Source organism: Melozone crissalis, unplaced genomic scaffold (assembly GCF_028551555.1).
Source record: "Melozone crissalis strain CALT ecotype California unplaced genomic scaffold, PUWL_Pcris_2 ptg000013l_1, whole genome shotgun sequence".
NCBI classification, from domain to species: Eukaryota; Metazoa; Chordata; class Aves; order Passeriformes; family Passerellidae; genus Melozone; species Melozone crissalis.
The window spans coordinates 14,594,453-14,617,076 of NW_026535791.1; the positions used below are offsets into that span (position 1 = coordinate 14,594,453).

At 43.6% G+C, this 22,624-nt stretch overlaps 1 protein-coding gene across 2 annotated transcripts in view; it reads left to right on the forward strand.

Annotated features, from left to right (window-relative positions):
• The first annotated feature begins 17,510 nt into the window (after positions 1–17,510).
• The window catches only part of TSC22D1 (TSC22 domain family member 1), a 90,737-nt gene continuing 85,623 nt past the window's right edge, over positions 17,511–22,624 (forward strand). Inside the window, exons 1-2 of one of the 2 annotated variants that reach the window (XM_054271387.1) lie at positions 17,511–17,965; positions 18,581–21,432. In XM_054271387.1, coding sequence (XP_054127362.1) covers positions 18,614–21,432 — 2,819 coding nt within the window. In that variant the 5' untranslated portion in view covers positions 17,511–17,965; positions 18,581–18,613. Of the gene's footprint in view, positions 17,966–18,571; positions 21,433–22,624 lie in introns of those variants that run through there. The other variant, XM_054271386.1, reaches the window with a different exon arrangement.

Sequence of the window (22,624 nt, forward strand, 5' to 3'; positions counted from 1 at the left end):
TTCCATCATCTACCTCACCTCTTTTTATTTTTTAACACATACCTCTCTGCAGTTTTTAATTCAAAGTACCTTTCTCCCACCTAAAGAGCTGACAGTACTGATTCCTGGTGTCTAATACAGTGATTCTTACAGAGGGACACACTGGTGTCTACAGAGATGGAGCCATATTCCACAGACAAGCTCTGCAATGGGTCCTATGCTAACCTTCAGCACATGATATCAAGGATCCATCTTCTCAGCAGTTTTCTTGGCTGTGTTCCAAATTTTGGATCAATTTTATGCTATCATCTTATATAATCTATTTTTTCCCTCTCTTAAAAAAAATAAAAGCCATGACAAGAGGGTTGTTACATCAGTAAGAAAAGCAGTAAAAACATTGACTTTATGGAGTCTTCTGCCCTGGGCTGTATGTTTTGTAAAGCATTTTTTCAATCAGTGCCAGGCTGGGATTATGAAGTGTGATAACCAGATGCAGATAATCTGCATGTACAAAGCTGAATAGCTGGACAGTGCAAATGGCATTGATTTTTGTCATACTTGATGAAAGTTATTATTCTGACCTTAACACTTCCTTAACTTTCAAAGTAGTGTGTGGTGTTTTATCTCTATGGCTTCCTGGCCCCATACTGCTTCTGTCCAAGATAACAGGAATTTTATCAGGGATTTCAAAGGGGACAAACTCATACCAATGGTGTCAATACCAACTGCATCATAAGGCTATTCTCTTGGAAAAAATACCTGAGCAGGAGTTCCCTGAATAGGAAGAACCACAGTATGTGTAACAGCACCAAATATTTGCCATATGACTTCATGCGGATCCACATGTCCATCATAATTCTCACAGCTGATGTGGCAGAAAGTAGATGCTCAGCTGGGCTCATTTTCAGGTGTCTGTTTCCTCTAGATTGAAGCCAAAGTCCAGATCTGTTGGCAGTGACTCTGTAATGTCAGTAGAGCCTACGCTTCTGTGGCCAAAGGTAAATTGTGTCATTCTTTTTAATGAAATGTGCCTTAATTGCCTTTATTCCTTTGCATAGCATATTTAATAAATAGAATATACATTTTATAAAGAGATTACAGAAAAGGAGAGCTGCTAACATCATTATATAATCTTGCAAATCCTAAACCTGAAATTGCCTTTTGCTTGCTGTTCTACAGCACATCTTTTCTTTGTGTCCTCTATAGCTGACAGAATAGTGTTTGTTTAAAAAAATATGTGACAGAAAACACCATGGGAAAAAATGTATTGTGAAATCTCAGCCAACCCGCGGGAAGGCTCAAGCCGGGACTGTCAACACACACAATCCCAATTCAATGTCTGCTCTTTGCAGCAGAAGAAGGCAGTGCAGAACTAAGCAGAAATTAATTAGAAGAACAAAAAGAAAGAACAGAGCAAATTTTATTTTTTCCTAATCCCAATCCAAATATGATTGGCAAATACCTGTCTACTGTATAAGGATATAGTTTCACTTTGTAGTTCCTACCTAGTGAAAGCCATAAACTAGCTCACAGTGAAGTTATCATTTTTTGAAAGCCCAAACAAAACTCCTACTGATTTCAGTGGAGCTAGGCTTTCGTTTGATAAGCTTATCTTCTGCAATTTCAGCACTCTAAGAAACCAATATTAGCTTTTTGGTTTTTTTCAAATCCTGCATTTCTTGGTCTGTGTATTTCAAGTAACTCATCATAAACACTGTGAACATATAGCATGATGTTATATATTTCTCAGAGTTGTAGGATGTCATTTTACTGCTTGCCCCCACAGAGACACACTAGATAAAACAGACAAAAGGCTTCTGTGTAACTCTCCCCAGTGTAAAACAAGACCAGCTCTTAAACTGACTTTTCTGATTGGAGATGGATCTTGAGATTGATTAACTGTTCAGTGCTTGAAGGTATCCACAGGCTCTGCCTAAAAATACCTATTTGTTTGGCTTGATTCCATCCAAGAAAAAAAAAATTGTGCCACACCCCAACAGATTCACTCACATCCGTTTTGGATGCTTTGGACACTCTCCAAATAAAAGTGGTTTTGCTATTGCTAAGGAAAGGTTTTCATCTTTGATTATGAAGTGGAAACATGCTATGGAAGTAAAGCATGAAAAAACCCCACACAACTGCAACAAAGACCCACCCAGGAACTTCAAGTGGATTGGATAGCTGCTTATGCCCAAGCTGTCACTTAAACTTCCTTTGAAGCATGATGAGTCCAGGAGTCCAGGACTCCACAGGTGTCCAGGCCAGAACCGGTGGGCAGCTGTTTCTGAGCTGCTGTTCTGCTTGGTACCCTGATCTTCCCAGATTGCTAATGCACCCCACAGTATCAGGGTTTCACTGTGTGCCAACAAACCATAGAGTTCACAGGACTCTTTCTTCTACTAGGCTACTTAGGAACCCTGAACTATTTTTGCAAGCATTTAAGCATACTTTAAAAGTGGTCTGGATGTGGGATGTGCAGCCAGTGCCAGGCTTACCTTCCAGAATGGGACTGCCCTTCCCAGGTGGCATGACCTGCACGGAGAATTTCCCACAGCGTCATAGCAATGTACACATTGCTTATCACACAGAGAGTTCCACTCAGAGCCCTTTGACAGCCTCTGGGGTTGTGAGTGACTAGCACTGGCTTTCCATGCTGACGTTACGGTCTCGGGGCAGGTGTGGGGCTTGGTGTGTCACCTACCTTACGTCAGTATAATAAAATCATCACACACGCTATTGCGTCAGTAATGGCTACAGAACCTCCCTCTGCAGCTGCTGCTGCTCAGGGTGGCAAGCTGGCCTGCAGCAGGGCTAGGAGACTGGCTCCCTGCAGCTCTGTGTCTGTGAAACTCAGCAGAGCTATGGCTATAGGGCTTTTATGCAACACCTTTTATGCAATAGAGCTTCTCTCTCTTTTTTATGCACTTCTCTCCATCTTCGTGTCATATCAGGAGTAAAAGTTAAACTACAACCTTTCTCCTCTACTTCATTAAGCTTGTGCACACTAAAGGTGTTTGGGACCTCTATCTTTTTATCAAATACATTAAAATTCCCATATTGTTTGGGAATATATGTAATTGCTGGAGTTGGAGAAAAAAATGGGGAAAATATTCACTCACAGATATTTTGAATCATTTGGAAAGTAGGTTAAAAAATACTACATGAGATGTAGGCCTTTCACTTTCTACCCTGCTGCTCAAGATGAGTAATATGGTCACAGCACATATCTATTTATAGAAATGGTGCTAGGGCAGTGCTCCTGGACATCCTGCTGGCGGGGGCCCTCCTGCTCTGCAGAAAAAGCCTTTCATGGGTAGCGTGCCAGTCACCATTGCTGCCCTACAGTACTGTTCCTAGATATTGGGCACACAAGAAACCAGAGGCACAAGTTTAAATGCTGTCCATGGCATGTCTGTGACCAAAATCTGAGTTTAGTTATAGTCACCTTTTTAGCTCCTTGAAGGTATTCAAGTGCTTTTATGAAAGATGGGGGTTCACACAAGGCAGAATGGAGTACTTCTGGGATATGATTTCACAGAACCATAGAATGGTTTGGGTTAGAAGGAACCTTTAAGATCATCTTTTTCCAGCTCTGCTACCATGGGCAGGGACCTTCCACTAGTCCAGGTTGCTCAAAGCCCCATCCAATCCAGCCTTGAACACTGCCAGGGATGGAGCATCCACAGCTTCTCTGGGTAACCTGTGCCAGTGTCTCACCACTCTCACAGCAAAGAAATTCTTCCTAATATCCAATCCAAATCTACACTCTTTCCACCTAAACTCTTTCTGCTTTTTAGATCAGTTGAGGCAGAGGGTCTAAATTTCTTGTACTCCCAAAAACTGAATATCCTTGGATTTGTTGTCCACACCCGTTGCTTATGCTGTCTTTTCCAGTAACTTATCAGGTCAGCAGGTAGTCTGCATAGAGTCAGCTGCCTTTGAACAAGCAGAATCCCTTTCACAATACAGAATAGGAGCTGGTTATTTCATAAATATGCACTTCTTTTTTTTTTGTCCAGCAGCAATTTATGCTGCTGAATATGTGACTTTCTAATAAATCCCTTGCTCAAAGCATATAGAAAGAAATAATAATAGAGTGGAGAACTCTAAGTCCTGTAAGACCTGTGGAGATCTCTGCCAAAGTAGGTCAATGTGTTTGCACATCAGTTTTAGCAGAACTGCTAGAAGATTTGTGAGAGAGGTAAAAATCTGAAATGCTTTATTTGTTGCTGGCTTTGCAATGTGCTAAGACTTACTTTAAAAAGTGGTTAAAAATATAGTGAAACTATTTTTATAGGAACTGAGACAATAGCAGTCATGTTGAGAAAGGAAGCAGCATGCTCGTATCATTATGCAAAGCTCTAAATGATTCCTTCAGTAGGCTTCAAATGTTTCTGATTTAATCCCAGATGTTTCTCACATTTATTATAATTTTTAGCCTTAAGAATTAACAAATTATGAGAACTTTCAGAAACCTGTGGCAACAATCATGATCTTAGAAAAAAAATTGTTCACCCGGGTTTTCCTCAAATAGTAGGAGAACAAACAGAAAATTTTTGAGAAGTTTAGTAAAATATCTGCCAATTCAAATCCTGGCCTGTGTCTAGAAGCCATAGCACTTTCTGCATCCTAAACATGCAGATGACTGGATATACAGGTTTTGATAAAATATTATTATACTTACAGTAATATACCATGCAAATTCTTTGGTACCCTTACACCTTTGTCTCAAACCAGAATGTTTTCTACAAAGACTCCCAAATTTTATTCACCTTTCCCAGTCTCCGGTAGCTAAATTTAATTCCTGTTTTTTTCAACTTTGCTAAACAGCAACAACTGGTGGCCAATTATCATTTTGGAGCTATGTTTTCAGCCAAAGAGCTGGATTTAGAGCTCTGAAATGTGAAAACACAACCAGGGCATTTGTATCACATGCAGTTGCCAGCCTTTCCTATAAATAGCTGGGTCAGGAGAGCACCTGTGTTTTTTCCCTCCCAGCATTTGATGGATAGCTTTGCTGGCATCTCTGCAATAGACACTACACTAAATTCAAAAGAGAGGCTTAGTCAGTTCTAAGTAATGGAAAGTGTCCAAATTCTCTTTGGCTTTGATTCTAACAGGGAAAGACATAATTTTCTTGTCTCTTTCCAGATTAAACTCCATTCCATTTTCTGCTGCCCTCAATGCACACTCCTGAAAATCCCACAGACACATTAACATTCAGTCAATGAAATATTTCTAGAAGCTAGACTACTACAATGTTTAGGTTCTTCTGCAGTTGCAAGGCCTTGATTTTAGCTTGCCCTTACAGTGCATAAATTGCCTTTAATTTTGACAGCCCTGAACAATACCATCTTGACAGCCTGTAATGTCTTCTACCCTTGCTAGCTGTGCCACCCTGTCTTTAAGGCTGCCATTTAGATCTTCTGTTGATTGCTGATGTGAGAGAAAAAATTAACAATCACCATCCAAATCATGAAGAACCTGGCTTTTCACAAGTTCTCCTAGAAGTCCATGAGGAAACTTTTTCAGCGCAGATTGTTTGGAAATTCCTCAGAATGCTGGTGAAACAACAACGCACAAATGTTTTCTCTTTCCCTTGTGCAGGATAAATAAACCACCCCCAGCTGGTAGAGTATCAACAATTCCACATTCCGGCATTGGGGAAGCAGGATGAAGGGAGGGATAGTATATCAAGGGAAGCACAAGCAGCCGGTTTGGGCTCTGAATGTAAACCACAGAAAAGACGAGATGTAACCTGCTAACATCCACCTCTTAAACCCTTCCCTTGAAGATGGCATGCTACAGAAAGTACAAACTATTTTCTTGCCACTCACAACCTTTGCTTCAGCTCCTTGCAGACTCAGGAGCATTTGCCACCCAAATTTATAGCAGATCATGCTTTCAAAGTTTCTTTGCAACTTCAAGGGGCAGGAGGGTACTTCAGACTGGAAATTAACAGCAACAGCACCCAAGTTCTAGACTGTGCCAAGTGCTGGCACTGTCTGGGTAGTCCATTCCAAAACACTGCAGTGTCCTTGACCCCACCTTGTATGAGCCGCCTCGCACATGCTAACATGTGCACTAGCTAAGGGCAAGCTCACTAGCCAAGAATACACCCCATTCCTCAAGTGGCTTCTACTACTTGTGTCAAATTTCAGATTACTACATTGATGGAGACTCCAAGATGGCTTAATGGCAGCTCATGCACATCTCTGCACACCCACAGTCGTACATTGCTTGCTAAGCAATGTAGTCAAACGTGTTCAAAAAGTGTGTGTCATTCTCAGCAGCCTTTTTCCACATAAAACTCAGTTCAACAGAATTAATTTCAGTGGCCTGAGCATATGTAGAGCTCCAAAAGGGCAGGTTCCTAGGTTACAGCTTACTTTACCTAAGCCCCATCGAAACTGCTGAGTTTTGTGACAGAGCACACTCCACCAGACTGACCAGTTTGTGTTTGGCCATGACATTTCTATCCTGATTTCCTTAGGCAAAGGTTTGTGATTGCAGCCTTCATGCAAGGGCACAGACATGCATAAGTGCACATTTGCATGTCTATAAATTCTCATCATTGTCCATCACTCATTAGTAATGTTGAAGCTCTCAGTCACTTCCAGCCAAATCTGACAGCACAGCAGAGATTTCTAACATGCTTATTTTTAATGGGTGTGTATAAATAGGCAGTTAGTTAATGGATAAAAGCTCTGGTAGTATATCAGTAGTCCAGAGGAAAAGGTATAACTCCTATAGTGTATGTCTATATCCCTCCATTAATTTTCCCGGACCACTTTCTGCCATTAAGGGCAGCAGACTGTGAACAGCCCATGCCATATACCACTAAATGCTCTTGCCCTCTGAAACAGGGTGGCCAGCTACTTGATGGAAATGGCATTGGCCAAAGCTCACTCCCACACTGTGTTCCAGATCCACTTGGGAGACTGTTACAGACACAGGTCAGCACCACGCCAAACATCGTTTGGATAATTTGACAGTACAGAGCATTTGAATTTGAGTGGCCAAAACTGTTCCCTGGGACTGTTTGATGTAGTACAGAAACTCAAAAGGGAAGGGTTTAAGAATGTCCCATCCACAGGAAAAGCCTGGATCAAGGTCACTACCATATTAGACAAGGGAGAATCCAAGAATGAAGTACAAACCTTCAGGGGAATAGGCCTCATTAAATCTGTTTCTGACAGAATGACTTGTTTAGCTGATGGCAACTTATTTAGAATTCACTCCCACTAGCAACCCATTTCAGATATGATAGAGAAACTCTCAGCCCTGGATGCCAGATGCATGAGTTGTTTTGGTTTTTAGTATTTATATAGCTGTTCAGATTTTGTTCTCTAGTTTGTTTGTAGTAGCTGCCACATTATTGTTTTTTTAAGACATTGTAATTATGTGCACCTTTATTGCTTAACATGTGAATCAGATAATTTATCTTATTTGCTATCTGTAGAGGCAACTGAGAATTCAGATTGTGGCCTCCATAGCTAAAGCATGAAGATGTTAAAATCTTAGAGTATGAAGTCTGCTAAACAGCAGCTGCAAAGTCTCATCTTCCACGGCACAAAGAGAGACAGAGGACAAATACCAAGTATCTGCACACTGGGTATCTGGAGAACAGCCTCCTGCAAGGATAAACAGCTGAAAATTGTAGCAATGCTGAGAAGATTTAAGACTTGGAGGAGCTGGAAACTTGAATGCCCATGAGGACTCTGAAAATTGTAAGCTGTAGGCTCTATCTCTTGGGTACCAGAGAATGAAATCTCATACTCCTGCTGCAATATTATTAACATCTGTTTGTATTTCACTGGCACCTAGTGACCCAAATCCAAGACTAAGCCAACCATTTGAAAAATGAATACACATGCACCATGGGTCCATGATGTGCATACACATGAAGAGAAAGACTCCAGAGAAGGAAACTCTTTTTGCATGCATCTTTCTTTGCCATAAATGCACTTGTTCCATGAATAACAGCAATAACAACGCTTGCCTACAGACTTTTGCTGTGTACAGAGCAGGCCTCCATCCTTCCCAATTCATCAACATTTTTCTCCTCACCAGAACATTACCCCTCCTCATGCCCTTTCTGCCCCCAGAGAGGGCTGTGTGGTGGCTGGCCAGACCTTGCTGGCTGAACCACAGTGCTGTGGCACTGCCACCCCAAATGGCTGCAGTGTCACCTGTTGCTCCCTGGAGCCTGTGTTAGGACCTCATCCTTTCCTAGGCTGCAGAAGTGCAGGATCTTCAGTGCTAGCATACCTTTGGGATCTCTGTTCCTGTCTGAAATGAACAAACAGGTTCAGAGTTATTAAAGAGGGGTTGACAGACAAGCAGACAGGCAGAACAGTTGTGTAAGCTTTGTTTCCTTAGGAAAGCAGGCTAAAAAAAGAAACAAAATGCAGTATTCACTCATCATTGTCTACAAAAACACTGAAATCAGCTATTTAACACTTTGCAATGAGTCTAATGGCTCAGCAGAGTTATTTATTCTGCTTGAAAAACCTGTTTCTAGGCCTCAGAGGATTAGTTGAGAAGCAGCATAACCTCTGTGTGACCCTACCCGAGAAGAAGCTGGTCTAACTGGAAGCCTGAAAGCAGCATTTTGAAAGTGGTGGCAGCTATGTGTAGCTGTTCTAGGACTGAAATTAGGGGGAAGTTTTGCAGAGAACAGAAATACTCTAAGCATCAGAAAGGAGAAGGAGTCACAGAAAGTAAGTGAAAAGTAGGATTGAAGACAAGCAAAGAAAAACCTCAGGATCAGCACATTAACAAATGCATTTAAGTGGGATAAGGAATATGGTATAAAATTAATATTATAGGTTAAAGGTATGTACAGATAGTTGTTAAAAGCTGCATGGTGAAGAAATTTGTACAACACAGATTTGGTGTTCTTAAACACTTTTTAAATCAACGTGAAGCATCACTGCCTCCAAACACAGTGGATGCCAGAGCAGAGAAAAGACGACAACATCAGTAATATGAAGCCAGGACTTAACCCAAAAATCTGCTTTCATCTACCTGCCAGTGTTGGGTTTGGAAGGTCATGTTCACGTGGACTGTAGAGAGATGTCCAGTTTGGGAAGAAGGAAGATAAGAAACATGGGAAGGAGCTCTCAGCTGCACAGGCCAGGCTAAACCAAGCCCAGAGCACCCTTGGCTAATAGCATCTGACAGCAGGAGGAAGTGGAATTGTCAATCAGCAGACAATGAGAGCACCACCAAGTTATGTTAGTAAACGTTATTGAGATTATTATTTCCTAACATATATGTTAGGAAACATATATTAAGATTATATATATAAAATAATACAATGTATATTTTCAAACAGCAAACCACAGATAAAAATATTTACTTACGTATGCACGTATTTATATACATGCATAGATTTATCTATATAAAGAATGTGATTTTATTCCCCAGCATAATGTTAAAGACTAAAATCACATTCCTTTCTGCTCTGGATAATCACTTGTCACTTTAATCCTGGTGTCAGGTAAAAGTCTTCAATTATTGATTGTTGTTCTTTGCCAGATAAGAGTATTGTATATATTAATGGTAGGAATAATCTTACGGATTATATGAACCCTCTCTTGGTAAGCATAGGATTACTCTGTACAGGCAGTTCTTTAGTAATTTATCTTGGCTAAATTTGAGTGTCACTGAAATTGATTTTCTACCCTTTTCTCATGGGCTGTCACTCACTGTTAGTGTTCAGTGTACCTTCCAAACTGTTTCTTCTAATGTTCAGTCTAAATATTCTTTTTCTGATGCCATGGGCTCACATACTTCCCACCTTACCCAAGGTCCCTTTTGATGGACACCCACTAGACATCTAATTACCCTGGATTCTCCTAGCAGTCAGTGGAGACAGCTCCAGAGCATGCAGAGCTTGTAGGTGAATTTTCCTACTCTGTTCGAGCAATGTTACAGCAACACTTCTAATTCAGGTACCTCACTGGGGTTGAGCTGAATTTGGATTTTGAAATACTACCCCTCCCCTTTAAATAGTCACAGATGATTATCTTGTGATTTAATGCCTCAACCTGTGGACACTCACAAACAAACACATACTATGACTGAAACTCCTGCTTTTTCCAACATCAATGTTTGCTGCATTTTTCTGGGCTATTTGCTGTTATCCAGTATATTTCTAGTACCACAGTGTTCTAAAATTATTACAATTCACAGGGCATATCAACAACACCAGCTCCATAAATGTCACCAAACATTAAAAATGTTGCTTTGCATCCATTTTATATTCCAAAATCAGGTCTAATTTTGTGTTTACTAAGCATGTGAACTAAGCAAACACTTCCAGAACTACTAAGCCTGCATGTTATTTCCTGGACCTGTGTGATTGACAAATCACCTCTCACCTTCATGTCAATGAATTTCATTTGTATCCCATTCACTTCCTCCTTTATGCACCATGAAAAAAGTGCCATCTCCTGCAGCCCACGCCAAGAGGGAGTAGTTAGGAGTCCTCTCACCAAGGATTCCCTTTGACCATCCTCAGCTAGGCTGCTGAGGAGGCACCTGTCAATTGGAGAGCAAGTGTTCTGCATGTCACTGAGCTCAATTTAGCATGAGAGCTGACCAGGGTTTGTCTTTTGCTTCCCACAGATGGTTTCAAAGAGACAACTGGGAAACACAGGGCAGGGGGTGTTTGCTGCAGGAAGCAATCCCCTCACAATGTCACCACATTTTGTCTCACGGGACAGACACACTGACATACTGCCCTTTATTCAAGTAGGATGGGCTCCATCAGCACAGTCTGAGGTGTGTTTTGACACTATTTCTGCCTTTCCTCATGTGTTATCTAAGAATTCATTCAGCACTGAGATGTGGCAAGTAACCCCAGTGGGTTTTAAACTCTCATCAGTGCTTCCATGCTGAAACTACTAATAAAGGTATTAAGACTGAGGAGGAATAAAGCACTTTCCAATCAATAGCAGCATGCATTTTTGTTAATGGCCTATTTAAAATAGGGAACTTTCTGATTTCTTATGAACAACAATTAAGATGCCTTAATAACAGATAAAAGTGGAAACAAGGTAACGTAGCTTGAACCTAAACCTGCCGTGAAATATTGCAGGACTGGCTTTTAAGCTAAGACACAAAGCTCCATCAGATATAATGTCAGCATCTTTCAAAAAAATATTGGCAGCATGAGGAGTAACCTTCTTCTTGATAAGGACTCAACAGTGTTACCAACTAAAGGTAAACAAAATCCTAAGTCTCCATAAGGCCACACCTTAGCACATACCTCATCTTTTTGTCTTCTAAGCCTACAAATATTTACACATTTAATGTTAAGTTTTTAGGGGTTTGGTGACCAAATGTTAATCAAAGGGACTATTCACATGACTGAAGTTAAGCCTCTGACTTTGTGTTTGAACTGTCAGGACTTGGCACATCTTTTGTTCTACTGAAAGAGATAAAGACAAATTTTTTTCTTGTGCTTGACTTAGAAATCCTAAACCTGTTTCCAACTGAATTTTGTCACAAGGGCATTTTTAATATAACTTTCAAGGCTTGTCAGTGTATGTGTGCAGAAGCAAAAGTGATACGTACAGCATTTAAAATGCAGAGAAAATCAGAGACAAGATGCCTGAAAAATCATAATATAGGGAAACAAACCAAAGACCTCACAGATACAGAAGAATTAAATTTACTGCTATTGTGAATGAATTTGTAAGTCCTTTAGCAGAGAAACAGTGCAGTATATATAACTTATATTATTGGAGTTATCAGGAAACATACCAAGAGACTACTGATAAAAATTGTGTTTACTTCTGCTGTGCTCATGACCAGTCTGTGCTTACTTTCAGTAAGCAGTTCAGTTATATCACAACTAATGCATATAAAATACAAAGCCAAAGTTTGCTCAAGTACTGTCCCATAGAAAATTCTGGATTTCTGCAAACAAACACTTGCTTCCACAGAATATGTTTTAAATGGCCAGAAATACTGTTGACACAGCCAAAAGAGAGATGAAAACTAGATACACAAGCTTCAGACAATTAAATGAGTTTAAGAAGAATTTCTCTGTACTCTCCACAATCAGGAGATCCTATCTGCCTCCAGTTACTGTGTGGTAATATGACCAAAATTGTGTGGCTGTACTAAATACTAGCCAACTATACATTCTACTTTTCCAAAGAATTCAGCATCAAAGAAACACATCTCTTCAGGGGAAAAACAAAATTTAGTTCTAGGCTGAGATTTTAAAGATTTGTGCCTTATCACAACAGACACAGTCACTCATGACCATTCAAGAAAACCACACATAAATCACAGAACTTTTAGACATCACAAAATTCCCAGTGTAGTGAGGGAACACAAAGTACGTTCCCAAACAAAGCATTTTCCTAAATGCTTTTCTCTATCAAGTTTAGGATCAGCCAGAAGAAAATAATTCCACACAATCTTTGTAACTGAGAACTACAAACCAAGAGTTCACATTTTCTGCATTTTTAAACAGTCCTATGCAAATTTTTATGATTAATTCATAAAACCTAATCTAAAAAAATGGTTGACCCATTACTTTGCTCATTGATTTACCAGACAAAAAAAAAGGGGGGGGGGGAGGCTCTATTTAACTGTATGACCATTTTCCATTGATTTGATCATCTATTTTATTTAATCTTCAGTTTAATTATATATACCATTTGGCTGACTAATCAAAGATCAAACAGTTAGCAATCTAAGACCTGTACTCTACAAACACTTAATTAAATAAATGATCTCACACTACAGTGGTACTGCATTCATTACAGTTGCATGTTGAGGTATCTGGGAAATATTTTCCATAATTTGGCACTTCTATAAGATGCAAATTCATCAGTTGACTACAAATTCAAGAGAAAATGGAGGAATAAAGGAGAGCAAGATGAACACAGTGATAAAATCATGGTGATCTTTTGGCTGTTAATTCATTAGTCATGGGCTGGTGCAGGGTTTACTTTTAACCTTTGCTCCCACAATACGGTTAATATAGTCCTGTATGTAGTCTACACACCTATAAAATTTAAAGTGATGATAAAGCTTCTAAACATCTTTCATTAAATCTGAATTTGAATACAATCCCCATTAAAAAGACTGCCTACTTGGCCACATTCTCCAAGTGCAAGTATAATGAATATTTTAAAACAACTTTTCCAGATGATCTAGAAAGATATGATTTTGTGTATATTGGCATTGGAATACACCTTACTAGTCTAAAGAGAACTGACTTTTTTTCCAAGACTGCTAGATTGCAGTCTTGAATTGTTAATTTCTGCAAGCATTTATTTAATAAAAACTTGTGAGAAAACTTCCCTTTCCCAAATGTTCAACATTATTTAATAAGAATTAAAATAAGGGATGAAAAATGTCTCAGTAGGCGTTTTGGAATCAGCAAACTCAATCAACCAACTAACCAGCCAACTAAAAACAAAACAAGAAAGGAAGATCAAGACTTGACTTGAACTTTCCAAGAAAATGCAGAAGCAGAATTACTGCTTTTTCAGGGCTGAAAGGTGAGAATTTTCTTATGACTACTTCTCTTAGAAGGAAGAAAAAAATGCATACATCTTTGCAAATCAACTGAGAGACTACAGTCAGCAATATTAATGAAGAGAGAAGCTTTCTGTCTAAACCAACAATGGCAGATTCATGGAAAAAAATTCTTTTCATTAAATTTTTAAAAAATTATTTATGAAGCAGTCACACAGGATTTAAAGCATGCATCAGACTGATTTGTCATAATTCTGACTATTTTGAGTAAAAACCCCATAGTATTCCTGCTTGTTGGCTTTATAATTACTTGGTACAAAGATATAAACTACTGCATATGCTAGGATGAATGCACGCAACTGTGTCAAATAGTGAAGGAGCCAAAGAAAGAAAATATTAAAATACTGCTTCTTTTGGTATCCTTGGAGAACCTGTGGTGGTAACAAGGCTTGTTGTTTCCTGTCTGAAGAAATATTACATATACAGGAGACATATTTCTAAATATTTACACTGTGAAGATCTTGTTCTCTTGCACTAGCCCGAATCGTAAGATTTTAAAGTTGAAACTAGGGTTATTACAGACACTCACTCTCCCATCAAGCTCATCTGTGCTTGTTCATTTGGGAAACACATATGTAAGAGATGCAATCCAAAGGGATTCCTCTATCCTGGCAACCCACCAGCACTCTTTGGTCTGCAGCTGAGGTAATGATGGGACTGCAGGACTGGCTGCCTTGTAGTCATGAGCAGTGATCACGGTCAACAAGCTGCTGAATCCATCCAGTGATGACACAAGTAACTCTGGTTCCAGCTGGCTGATCAATACAGTTAATTAAAAAATAGCAGGTAGACCTGTTTGGAATAACTACTGGGTAATTTCACTTACTTTCCACACATGGTCGGTTGTGTGGTGGCTGAATTTTGAAATATCTGGTGTTTTGTAAATTAGGTATATGATGAAATTTCTTTTCCCACCTTGAACAATGAAAGAACACAATCCATAACAATTATAAATTTCAGTTTTTAATTTTTTAATTTTAATTTCATATAGTTTAGTGGACATGAAAAGGAATTAAAATTGTTAATCTGAGAATCCCATTTTTATGCTTAGACTAATGCTTACAAAAAAATGAAAGAAAGAGAATTAAGCTTATACCTGAAGAAAATAGGTAAGGAAAGAAAAAGGGTGTAACATGAAAATGTTCATGTTTACAAACAGCATTAAAAAATTACTTTCAAATGTGCCACTTCCGATGAGCTTTGTCTAGTATACACCACTATTTTGATTGTTAACAGATCAGTGACCACATTATGCAGATAAGTTAACACTGTTATCTAAATTTCATTTTTTCTTCAGTTTCTCTTTATAAGAAGAGAACAATATGGATCCAATTAATAAAAACCCCATTTCACACACTGTACTATGAAGCAGCACAACTACTCAAATTGAATATAAGTTAATTAGCATAGGCAAAGCAAACATTTAATTACTAACAGTACTGCTCTTTTAATTCTTTTTCAGCCTTGCTGATATTGATTATGTACATATAAACTTTACACCTCAATCCTTTTTAGGTTGCTTTTGCAAATTTTTAAGTCTAGAAACCAACTCATCTGTATTCACAGCCTCTGTGCTTTAAAAGTAGTTGGACTTTGTTCAAACATTCAAAAAATCATCTTTGAGCTGTGAATTATTACAGAAGACTTAATTCCTCAAAGGAAATTGTTCTGGGAAAGTCATAAGCAGACAGAACAGGGATTTTTAATGCAGTTGACTTGCAGTGTTGAGCTCTCATCTCAAAAATGTTTACATGTGTGAGTATCTCATTAAAGACAATCTAAGATTTCAGTGTTGCACCAAGGATCAAGATGTAGACAGGTTGTGGGCATCTTTGTGATGCTGTCCTGAAATCTGTGAAGGTTACATGTAGGCAGCTCACTTTCAGGTAGTATGGTCTTTAAGTATAGGCTTCTGTCTGATTATCAGTTTTTTAAAAATAATATTGGCTTGCCCTCAGGAAAAGAAAAATCTTATTTAACTATGTGTCAACTGTTCTTTAGTTTCTGTATAAAGGCAGTACAGCCATGGAAGGAGCAAGAATTGCAAGTCTACCCGTCAGGTACCTGGAGACCTGAGCTGAATGCCTGCATTCCAGACAAAAGGAATTAAACTGCAAAAGGCAGGGTTTTCTCAAAAGCCACCCCTATCCCCACACCAAATGGGAGCTAGATAAGCAAGGTTAGCAGAGAGAGACAAGATGGAAGTCTGAAACTCAGGAACAGGCAGCAAAAGCTCTCATTGTGTGTGACCTTGAATCCTTATCCTTTTCACAAAATGGAGCAAGAAAAGCAGCTTTTTAGTTCCTCAGTGATTAAATGCCACACACTAAACATGGGAGACTCAAATCTCCTCTCTGCCTAAAGGAACTAACATTTACATCTCCCATAAGAACTCTCTAATGACTCAGCTATATGATATAATACCTTGGACTCTCACAACTTTTTTCCCCATTAAAGCTCTACCACTCTTCCTTATGTGCTTAAATATTCACTGCAGCAAGAGCCAAGCCCTGTTTTTTCTCCATGCCCTGTTGATTGCCCTGACCTGTGGGCTCCACAGTCAGGTTACAACACAAGCCTGAGGCCTTCAAGTCCTGCAAACACTTCACCAGTGTTTCCAGGCAAGCCCCACCAATTTCAAAGCAGGGATTTGAGACATCTCCTGTCTGCTCATGGATGTCTCTGTTTGAAGACAAAGCCATGCTGCCAGGGAGAAGCAGGGCAGAGGGTGTGAACCTGTCCCCGTCTCTGCAGGAATGCAGGACACTTATCGAGCTCTGAAAGGCTGGCTGGAGAGGGTTCTACTGCCAGGAGAGCGAGAGCAGTGCCAGTGGTGGGGATCCATTGGGCTGGATCCATTCATCATGGTGGGGCCATGAGATACCTGCCAGGCAGCTCTGTGCAAGCCAACAGGCACAAGAGCACAAAGGAAAACCTCAGAGCAGATATGGATGCATCGAGCGTCTCTGGAGGTCAGGTGCTTGCTGCCCACCGAAGGGGAGAAGGTAGCTCCCTTTGGGATGGGACGGAAGCAGCCTCGCCGTGGTGGGCGTGCTGAGCTTTGCCGCCTGGCTCTGGCGATGCCGGCACTTGAACAGTGAAGGAAGGTCGGCTGATTTCACCTCGATTCCATTTAATAAGTTGTGGTTTTTTGTTTTTTTTTTTTTTTTTTTTAAATCAGCGCTTCGGTACGGTTCTACTGGAGCTTTCATGACAAGCTCCTCCACACGTACACACACACGCACATTGACACACCGCATGTGGATGCGGATGAACGATTCCACCTGACCTCCGGGCATCCCTGCCCCGGCACCGGCGGTGCCGAGGGCACCTGCGGTGCGGGCGGCGACCCCCGCCGGGGCACCGGGGCTGGGATGGAGCGGGGCACCGCGGCGAGCCGCCCGCCCCGGGCACAAAGGGAAAGGCGGCCCCGAGCAAGGGGGATGCGCGCACTCCGCTTTCCTCCCCGTGAGCGGGGGAAGGAGCGGGAAGGAATATTCTGGACGGAGGGAGGGGAGGAAGGAGAGAAGGTGATGAATAACTTGAATAAATCTGCAGCGGAGCTGAGGAGAGGGGGAGGGAGGCGGCGGCGGCGGCAGGTCATGTGAGGCACAGTCATGCTGCGGGCAGAGAGGGGGCACCTGGCGGGTACACGATGCGGTCGGCGAGGGGAGGGGAGCGGACTATCTGCCGCCCGCCATGGCCATGACCGCAGCCTCGCCCCCTCCTCAGCCGGGACACCCCCACCCGCCCGCGGCGGGCTCGGCGCCGCTCGGCCATTTCCGCCACGGGAGCCGAGCCCTATTTCCGCCGGCCCCGGCCAGACGGGCTTTATGTCTGCCGGCGGGCCGCGCGTGCGCGGCGACCGCCGCCATCTTACGTTGTCTCTCGCCCGCCCTCCCCTTTGGCGAGCTCTCCCCTCCTCCCCCCCGCGGCGCCTCCTCCAGCGCTCCGTGAGGAGACGGGGCAGGCAAGGGGAGGGAGAGACCCGCGGCGGCGGGGAAGCCGGGAGTAGACCCTGAGGGAAGAAAGGACGGGGCGGACGCACACGCGGGAGGAGGAGGAGGAGGACGGATTCCAGGCGCGGTTCTGCGGAGGACGAGCGGGTGCCGCCTGTTATAAAGGGGGAGGAGGCGGCGGAGGGGGAAGGAAGAGCGTGCGGAGCGGAGCCTCCTCCAGAGACAGCCAGACACAGGGAGGAGAGAGAGGCTGCCTGGCTGGCTCCCCCTTCCTCCCTCCCTCCCTCCCTCTCTCTCTCCTTTTCATGGACTCTTTTGTCGGGTTGCTGCTGCTGCTTTTCTTCCGTCCTTATTCCGTCTCTCTAATACCCAAAATGATTCAGCTCCATGGCTGCCACTGACGGGGATGTCCCTGCCCGGCTCAGCCTGCCGCTGCCGCCCTGCTGTGCGCCAGTCCTGTACGTATCCGCGCCTTCCTCCTCCTCCTACTACTAAGAGCGGTGATGGCGAGGGGCGCCGGCCGCCTCGCCGGGCTGCCCTGCGGGCCCGCCGGCTACCCTCGCTCCGCCGAGGCGGGGAGGGAGGGAGGGCGGTGCTGCCGGCGAGCCGCGGCGCCCGGCGGAGCCTCCGCGGGGAGGAGGAAGGGGCTCGCCCCCGGGGCGGCCGGCTGGCTGCCCTCCCGGGTGAGGCGCAGTCGGGGGGCTGGGGAAGGGGGGGCGGCCGAGCAGGGAGGTGGTGGTAGAAATCAAAGGGAGGCGGGGGGAGGGTGGTAGGGAGAAAGAAAGTGAATGGCGGAGGATTGAAAGTGTCACATTCAGAGGCGGCGGAGGACCGGTGCTCGCCCCCTCCCTGTCTCGGAGGGGAGGAGGAGGGGAGGGGAGAGGGGTGGTGGTGAGCGGCGGTGCCGAGCCGCCTCAGCCCGTGCGCTGCGGGAGTCGGGGGGGTTGTGCGTGCTGGTGTCTGCCCTGCCCTGAGCACACAGCTAACTGTGTGTGTGTGTGTATGTGTGTCTGTCTGTCTCTTTCCATACCGGGGGATTGCACTCTTAAAATACACTCGATACAATGCACCAGCCTGACTCAGCCGCAGACATTAGTGCTAGGAAGATGGCGCACCCGGCGATGTTTCCTAGAAGGGGCAGCAGCAGTAGCAGCGGCAGCAGCTGCGTTACTGCTCCCACTGCACCAGGTACCGGCGTTGGGAGCGCTGCCCTCTCCGCCGAGGATTATCAGCCGCCTTTGCTGGTCCAGCCGCCGCCTCCATCTCCTGCAGCAGCTTCAACAGCGGGTCCACAGCCGGCACCCCCTCATCCACAAAGCCTGAACCTCCTCTCACAGTCTCAGCTCCAGCCGCAGCCCCTTGCACAGGCTGGAGCTCAAATGAAAAAGAAAAGTGGCTTTCAAATTACCAGTGTCACCCCTGCTCAAATATCAGCTAGTATGAGCTCTAATAACAGCATAGCCGAGGATACAGAGAGCTATGATGACCTGGATGAGTCTCACACTGAAGACCTGTCATCTTCAGAAATCTTGGATGTGTCTTTATCCAGAGCCACTGATATGGGAGAACCTGAGAGGAGTTCTTCTGAAGAGACTCTAAATAACTTCCAAGAGGCAGAGACTCCTGGGGCTGTTTCTCCAAACCAGCCTCACCTTCCTCAGCAGCATGCTCCTCTGCCTCATCACCCACAGCAGAGTGTTGTGATCAATGGAAGTGTTCATCCCCATCATGTTCATCATCACCACCATCTTCACCACCACCATCATGGACACCATCATCCATCCCATCCTGGGGTGGGTAGTGCCCCAGTTTCTGGAGGACCACCGCCCAGTCCATCGTTTAGAAAACTATCAACAACTGGAAGCTCTGACAATGTTATATCAACTGCACCAGTTTCTGCTGCATCATCCACTGGTTCCCCGGCATCTGCCGTGTCTAATATCCGCACTACAAGTAGTCCTGGCAATTTAGGTATAAGTTCTGCTGCTGGAACTAGTACCTTAAGTAATGTTGGTGCTGGTAGTTCTAGTGTGGCAAGCAATGTGCTTGGTACTATAAATTTAAGCAACATCATGAGTACTGGTAATGTAAATGCTTTGTCTGGAACTAGCAGCAATGCTAATGTGAATATCTTGAGTGGTGTTGGCAATGGTACGAGTGCTTCCTCTAGTGTCATTAACAATGTTACTAATCCAACTGCAGGAATGGCAGTGGGATCAAGCCAGCAGCAGCCTGCATCTGGCACGTCAAGGTTTAGGGTTGTAAAATTAGATTCTAGTTCTGAACCTTTCAAAAAAGGTAGATGGACTTGCACTGAATTCTATGATAAAGAAAACACTGTTGCAGTTTCGGAGGGAGTAGCAGTAAACAAAGCAGTAGAGACGATAAAACAAAACCCGCTTGAAGTGACTTCTGAAAGGGAGAGCACCAGTGGGAGTTCTGTTAGCAGCAATGTAAGCACACTGAGTCACTATACAGAAAGTGTGGGAAGTGGAGAAATGGGAGCACCTACTGTGGTACAGCAGCAAGCTTTTCAAGGTGTGGGTCCACAGCAGATGGATTTTAGCAGTGCTGCTCCTCCAGCAATTCCAGCATCTAGTATACCACAGAGTGTTTCTCAATCACAGCTTGCACAAGTCCAGCTGCATTCTCAAGAAGTAAACTATCCACAGCAGAAGCCAGGGGTCCCACCTCCTGCGCAGGCCAGTCTAACCACTGTTACTGGGGTTCAGCCAGCCCCAGTTAATATACTAGGTGTATCCCCATCTCTGGGCCACCAGCAACCTGCCCTTCAGAGTATGGCTCCACAGCAGCTGCCGTATTCGCAGCCGGCGCAGCCCGTGCAGACTTTGCCAGTGGTGCAGCAGCAGTTGCAGTACGGACAGCAGCAGCAGCAGCCAGTTCCTACGCAGATGGCCGCGGGTCACGTTAAGGCGGTGAACCAGAACTCTGTCACAGGGGCTATGCCAGACTACATTCAACATCAGCAGATCCTCCAGACTCCAGCCCCTGCCATGCAGCCAAGTTCTACAGGAGTAGGAGCTGGGCAACCGGTTCCTGTTGCCCAGGCACAGGGCATGCAGCCTTCAGTGCAAGCACATCCAGCTGCTGCCCCGGCTCAGCCTGTTGCACATGCTCCAGCAGCAATACCAGGTGTAGCTGCCAGTGGTCAAATGCTAAATGTTGGGCAGCAAGGAAGCGTAGCTGCTGTGGTGCAACCACCATCTGCTGCAAACCAAATTCCACCTCCAGTTATGCCATCAACGGCTGCTCCTCCATCTTCCCAGGTAGTGCAGCCTGTGCAGACAGGAATAATGCAGCAAGGATTACAGGCTAGTGCCACAGGCCTTCCTCAACAAATGGTCATTGCTCAGCAAAACACCTTGTTACCTGTACAGCCACAGGCACAAGGAGCGGAATCTGTAGTCCAAGGGATGAGTGGCCAGCAGCTGCCTGCGGTAAGCCCTATACCCTCTGCTAGTACTGTTCCTGCACCAAGTCAAGCCGGTTCAGCTGTGCCTCCTGGCATACCTTCTGCTTCCGTAGGTTTGGGACAGCCACAGAATATAGCGCAGGCTTCGGCTGTGCAGAATGGCAGCTTGGCTCAGAGCGTTAGTCAGCCTCCCTTGATATCAACAAGTATAGGTATGCCAGTGGCACAGAGTGTGCCGCAGCAGATGCCATTAAGCTCTACCCAGTTCCCTGCACAATCACTAGCTCAGTCCGTTGTAAGCCAAATGGAAGACGGCAGGCGCCCTACAGAACCTTCCTTGGCGGGTTTACCTCAGGCTGCCGGCGTCGAGAGCGGTGGTGGAGCATCGGCCGCTTCAGATGGCGGGAGCAGCAACGTGCCGTCCTCGGCCTCCCTCTTCCCGCTGAAGGTGCTGCCCTTGACAACGCCTCTTGTAGATGGTGAGGATGAGAGGTAAGACTGCCTGTAACTTTATTAAAAGATGGGCTCTCTGATAGTTTGATTTGCACTAACTTGCAGGTCTTGTTACAGCCATTCTGTGAATTGAAGCAGTGTGATGTTTCTGTCTAATTAAAATACTATTTCTCAGGTCTCAGCACATGCAGATATTGTATTAAAGAACTTGTTTTCCGCTTGAGGGGGTGGGTTGTATTGATTATGCTTTGAAACTACTGTGTGGGTAAATTGTGCTTAACAGTCTGTTCAGTGTGTATATTCCCACTGTGTTGAGGAAGACAAGAATACTGTAGAGTGTGGATATACTAGTGGTGATTATTTATTATATGAAAATAATTAATATTTATTCTTAGGTATATTTTTTTTTCACAAGCCTGGACTTCATCCTGCTTTAGCTTCTCTTCTTAAAATATTGACTTTACTAAGGTTGAACCAGTTGCGATTCTGTGGTGTATTCAAAACCTGACAGCCAAGAGATGCTTTAGGCAAATGAGTATGGTGGGATAAGGGATGTTCAGCAACATTGTTGTGGCTCTTTGAATTGAACCTGGGTACTTTTGGTCTTGATGGTGTTGCTTCAAAGCGTTAATGCATGGTGAGATCTGCTCAGGCCTGCCAAAGGGTGGTGAACCTTTGCATCTGCTGCCCCAATTCTGTGCAGTTGGAGTAAGAAAACTGCATTTTTTTTTCCCCATTTTCACCAGTTCAAACTAAATGTATTCTCTCACCTTCTCCTTTTCAAGTAAATGACCACTGCCTAGTTTTAATAGTATGTGCATGTGAACATTCTCCTTTCTTTGACATTGTGCACAGAGAAGTTGAGACCATTGTGTGTGCAGGCTGAATTGATTGAAACATCAATTTTAAAGTGTCATGGTTTGATATTAATTATGTGTGGAGAGTCCTCCATGTGTTGAGGACCTCTTGTGATATGGGTTTGTGAGTGGCCAGGAAAACTGGTGCTTCTTCCAAAGCACCAGTTTCTTGTCTAAGAAGCTACATTAATGAAGTAGTAACTTTTAAGATAAATAACCCTCCTTGGGAATATGGAGCAGGACAGAAAACACTAGAAAAACTGAGACTAGGGTGAGGAGACAAAATAAGGCACTAAACACAAGGTGGGAAAAATGCTGTAGCGATGGGAGGTGAAACACTTTTTAAATACCTTCTCGGTGCCATAACTTTAAAT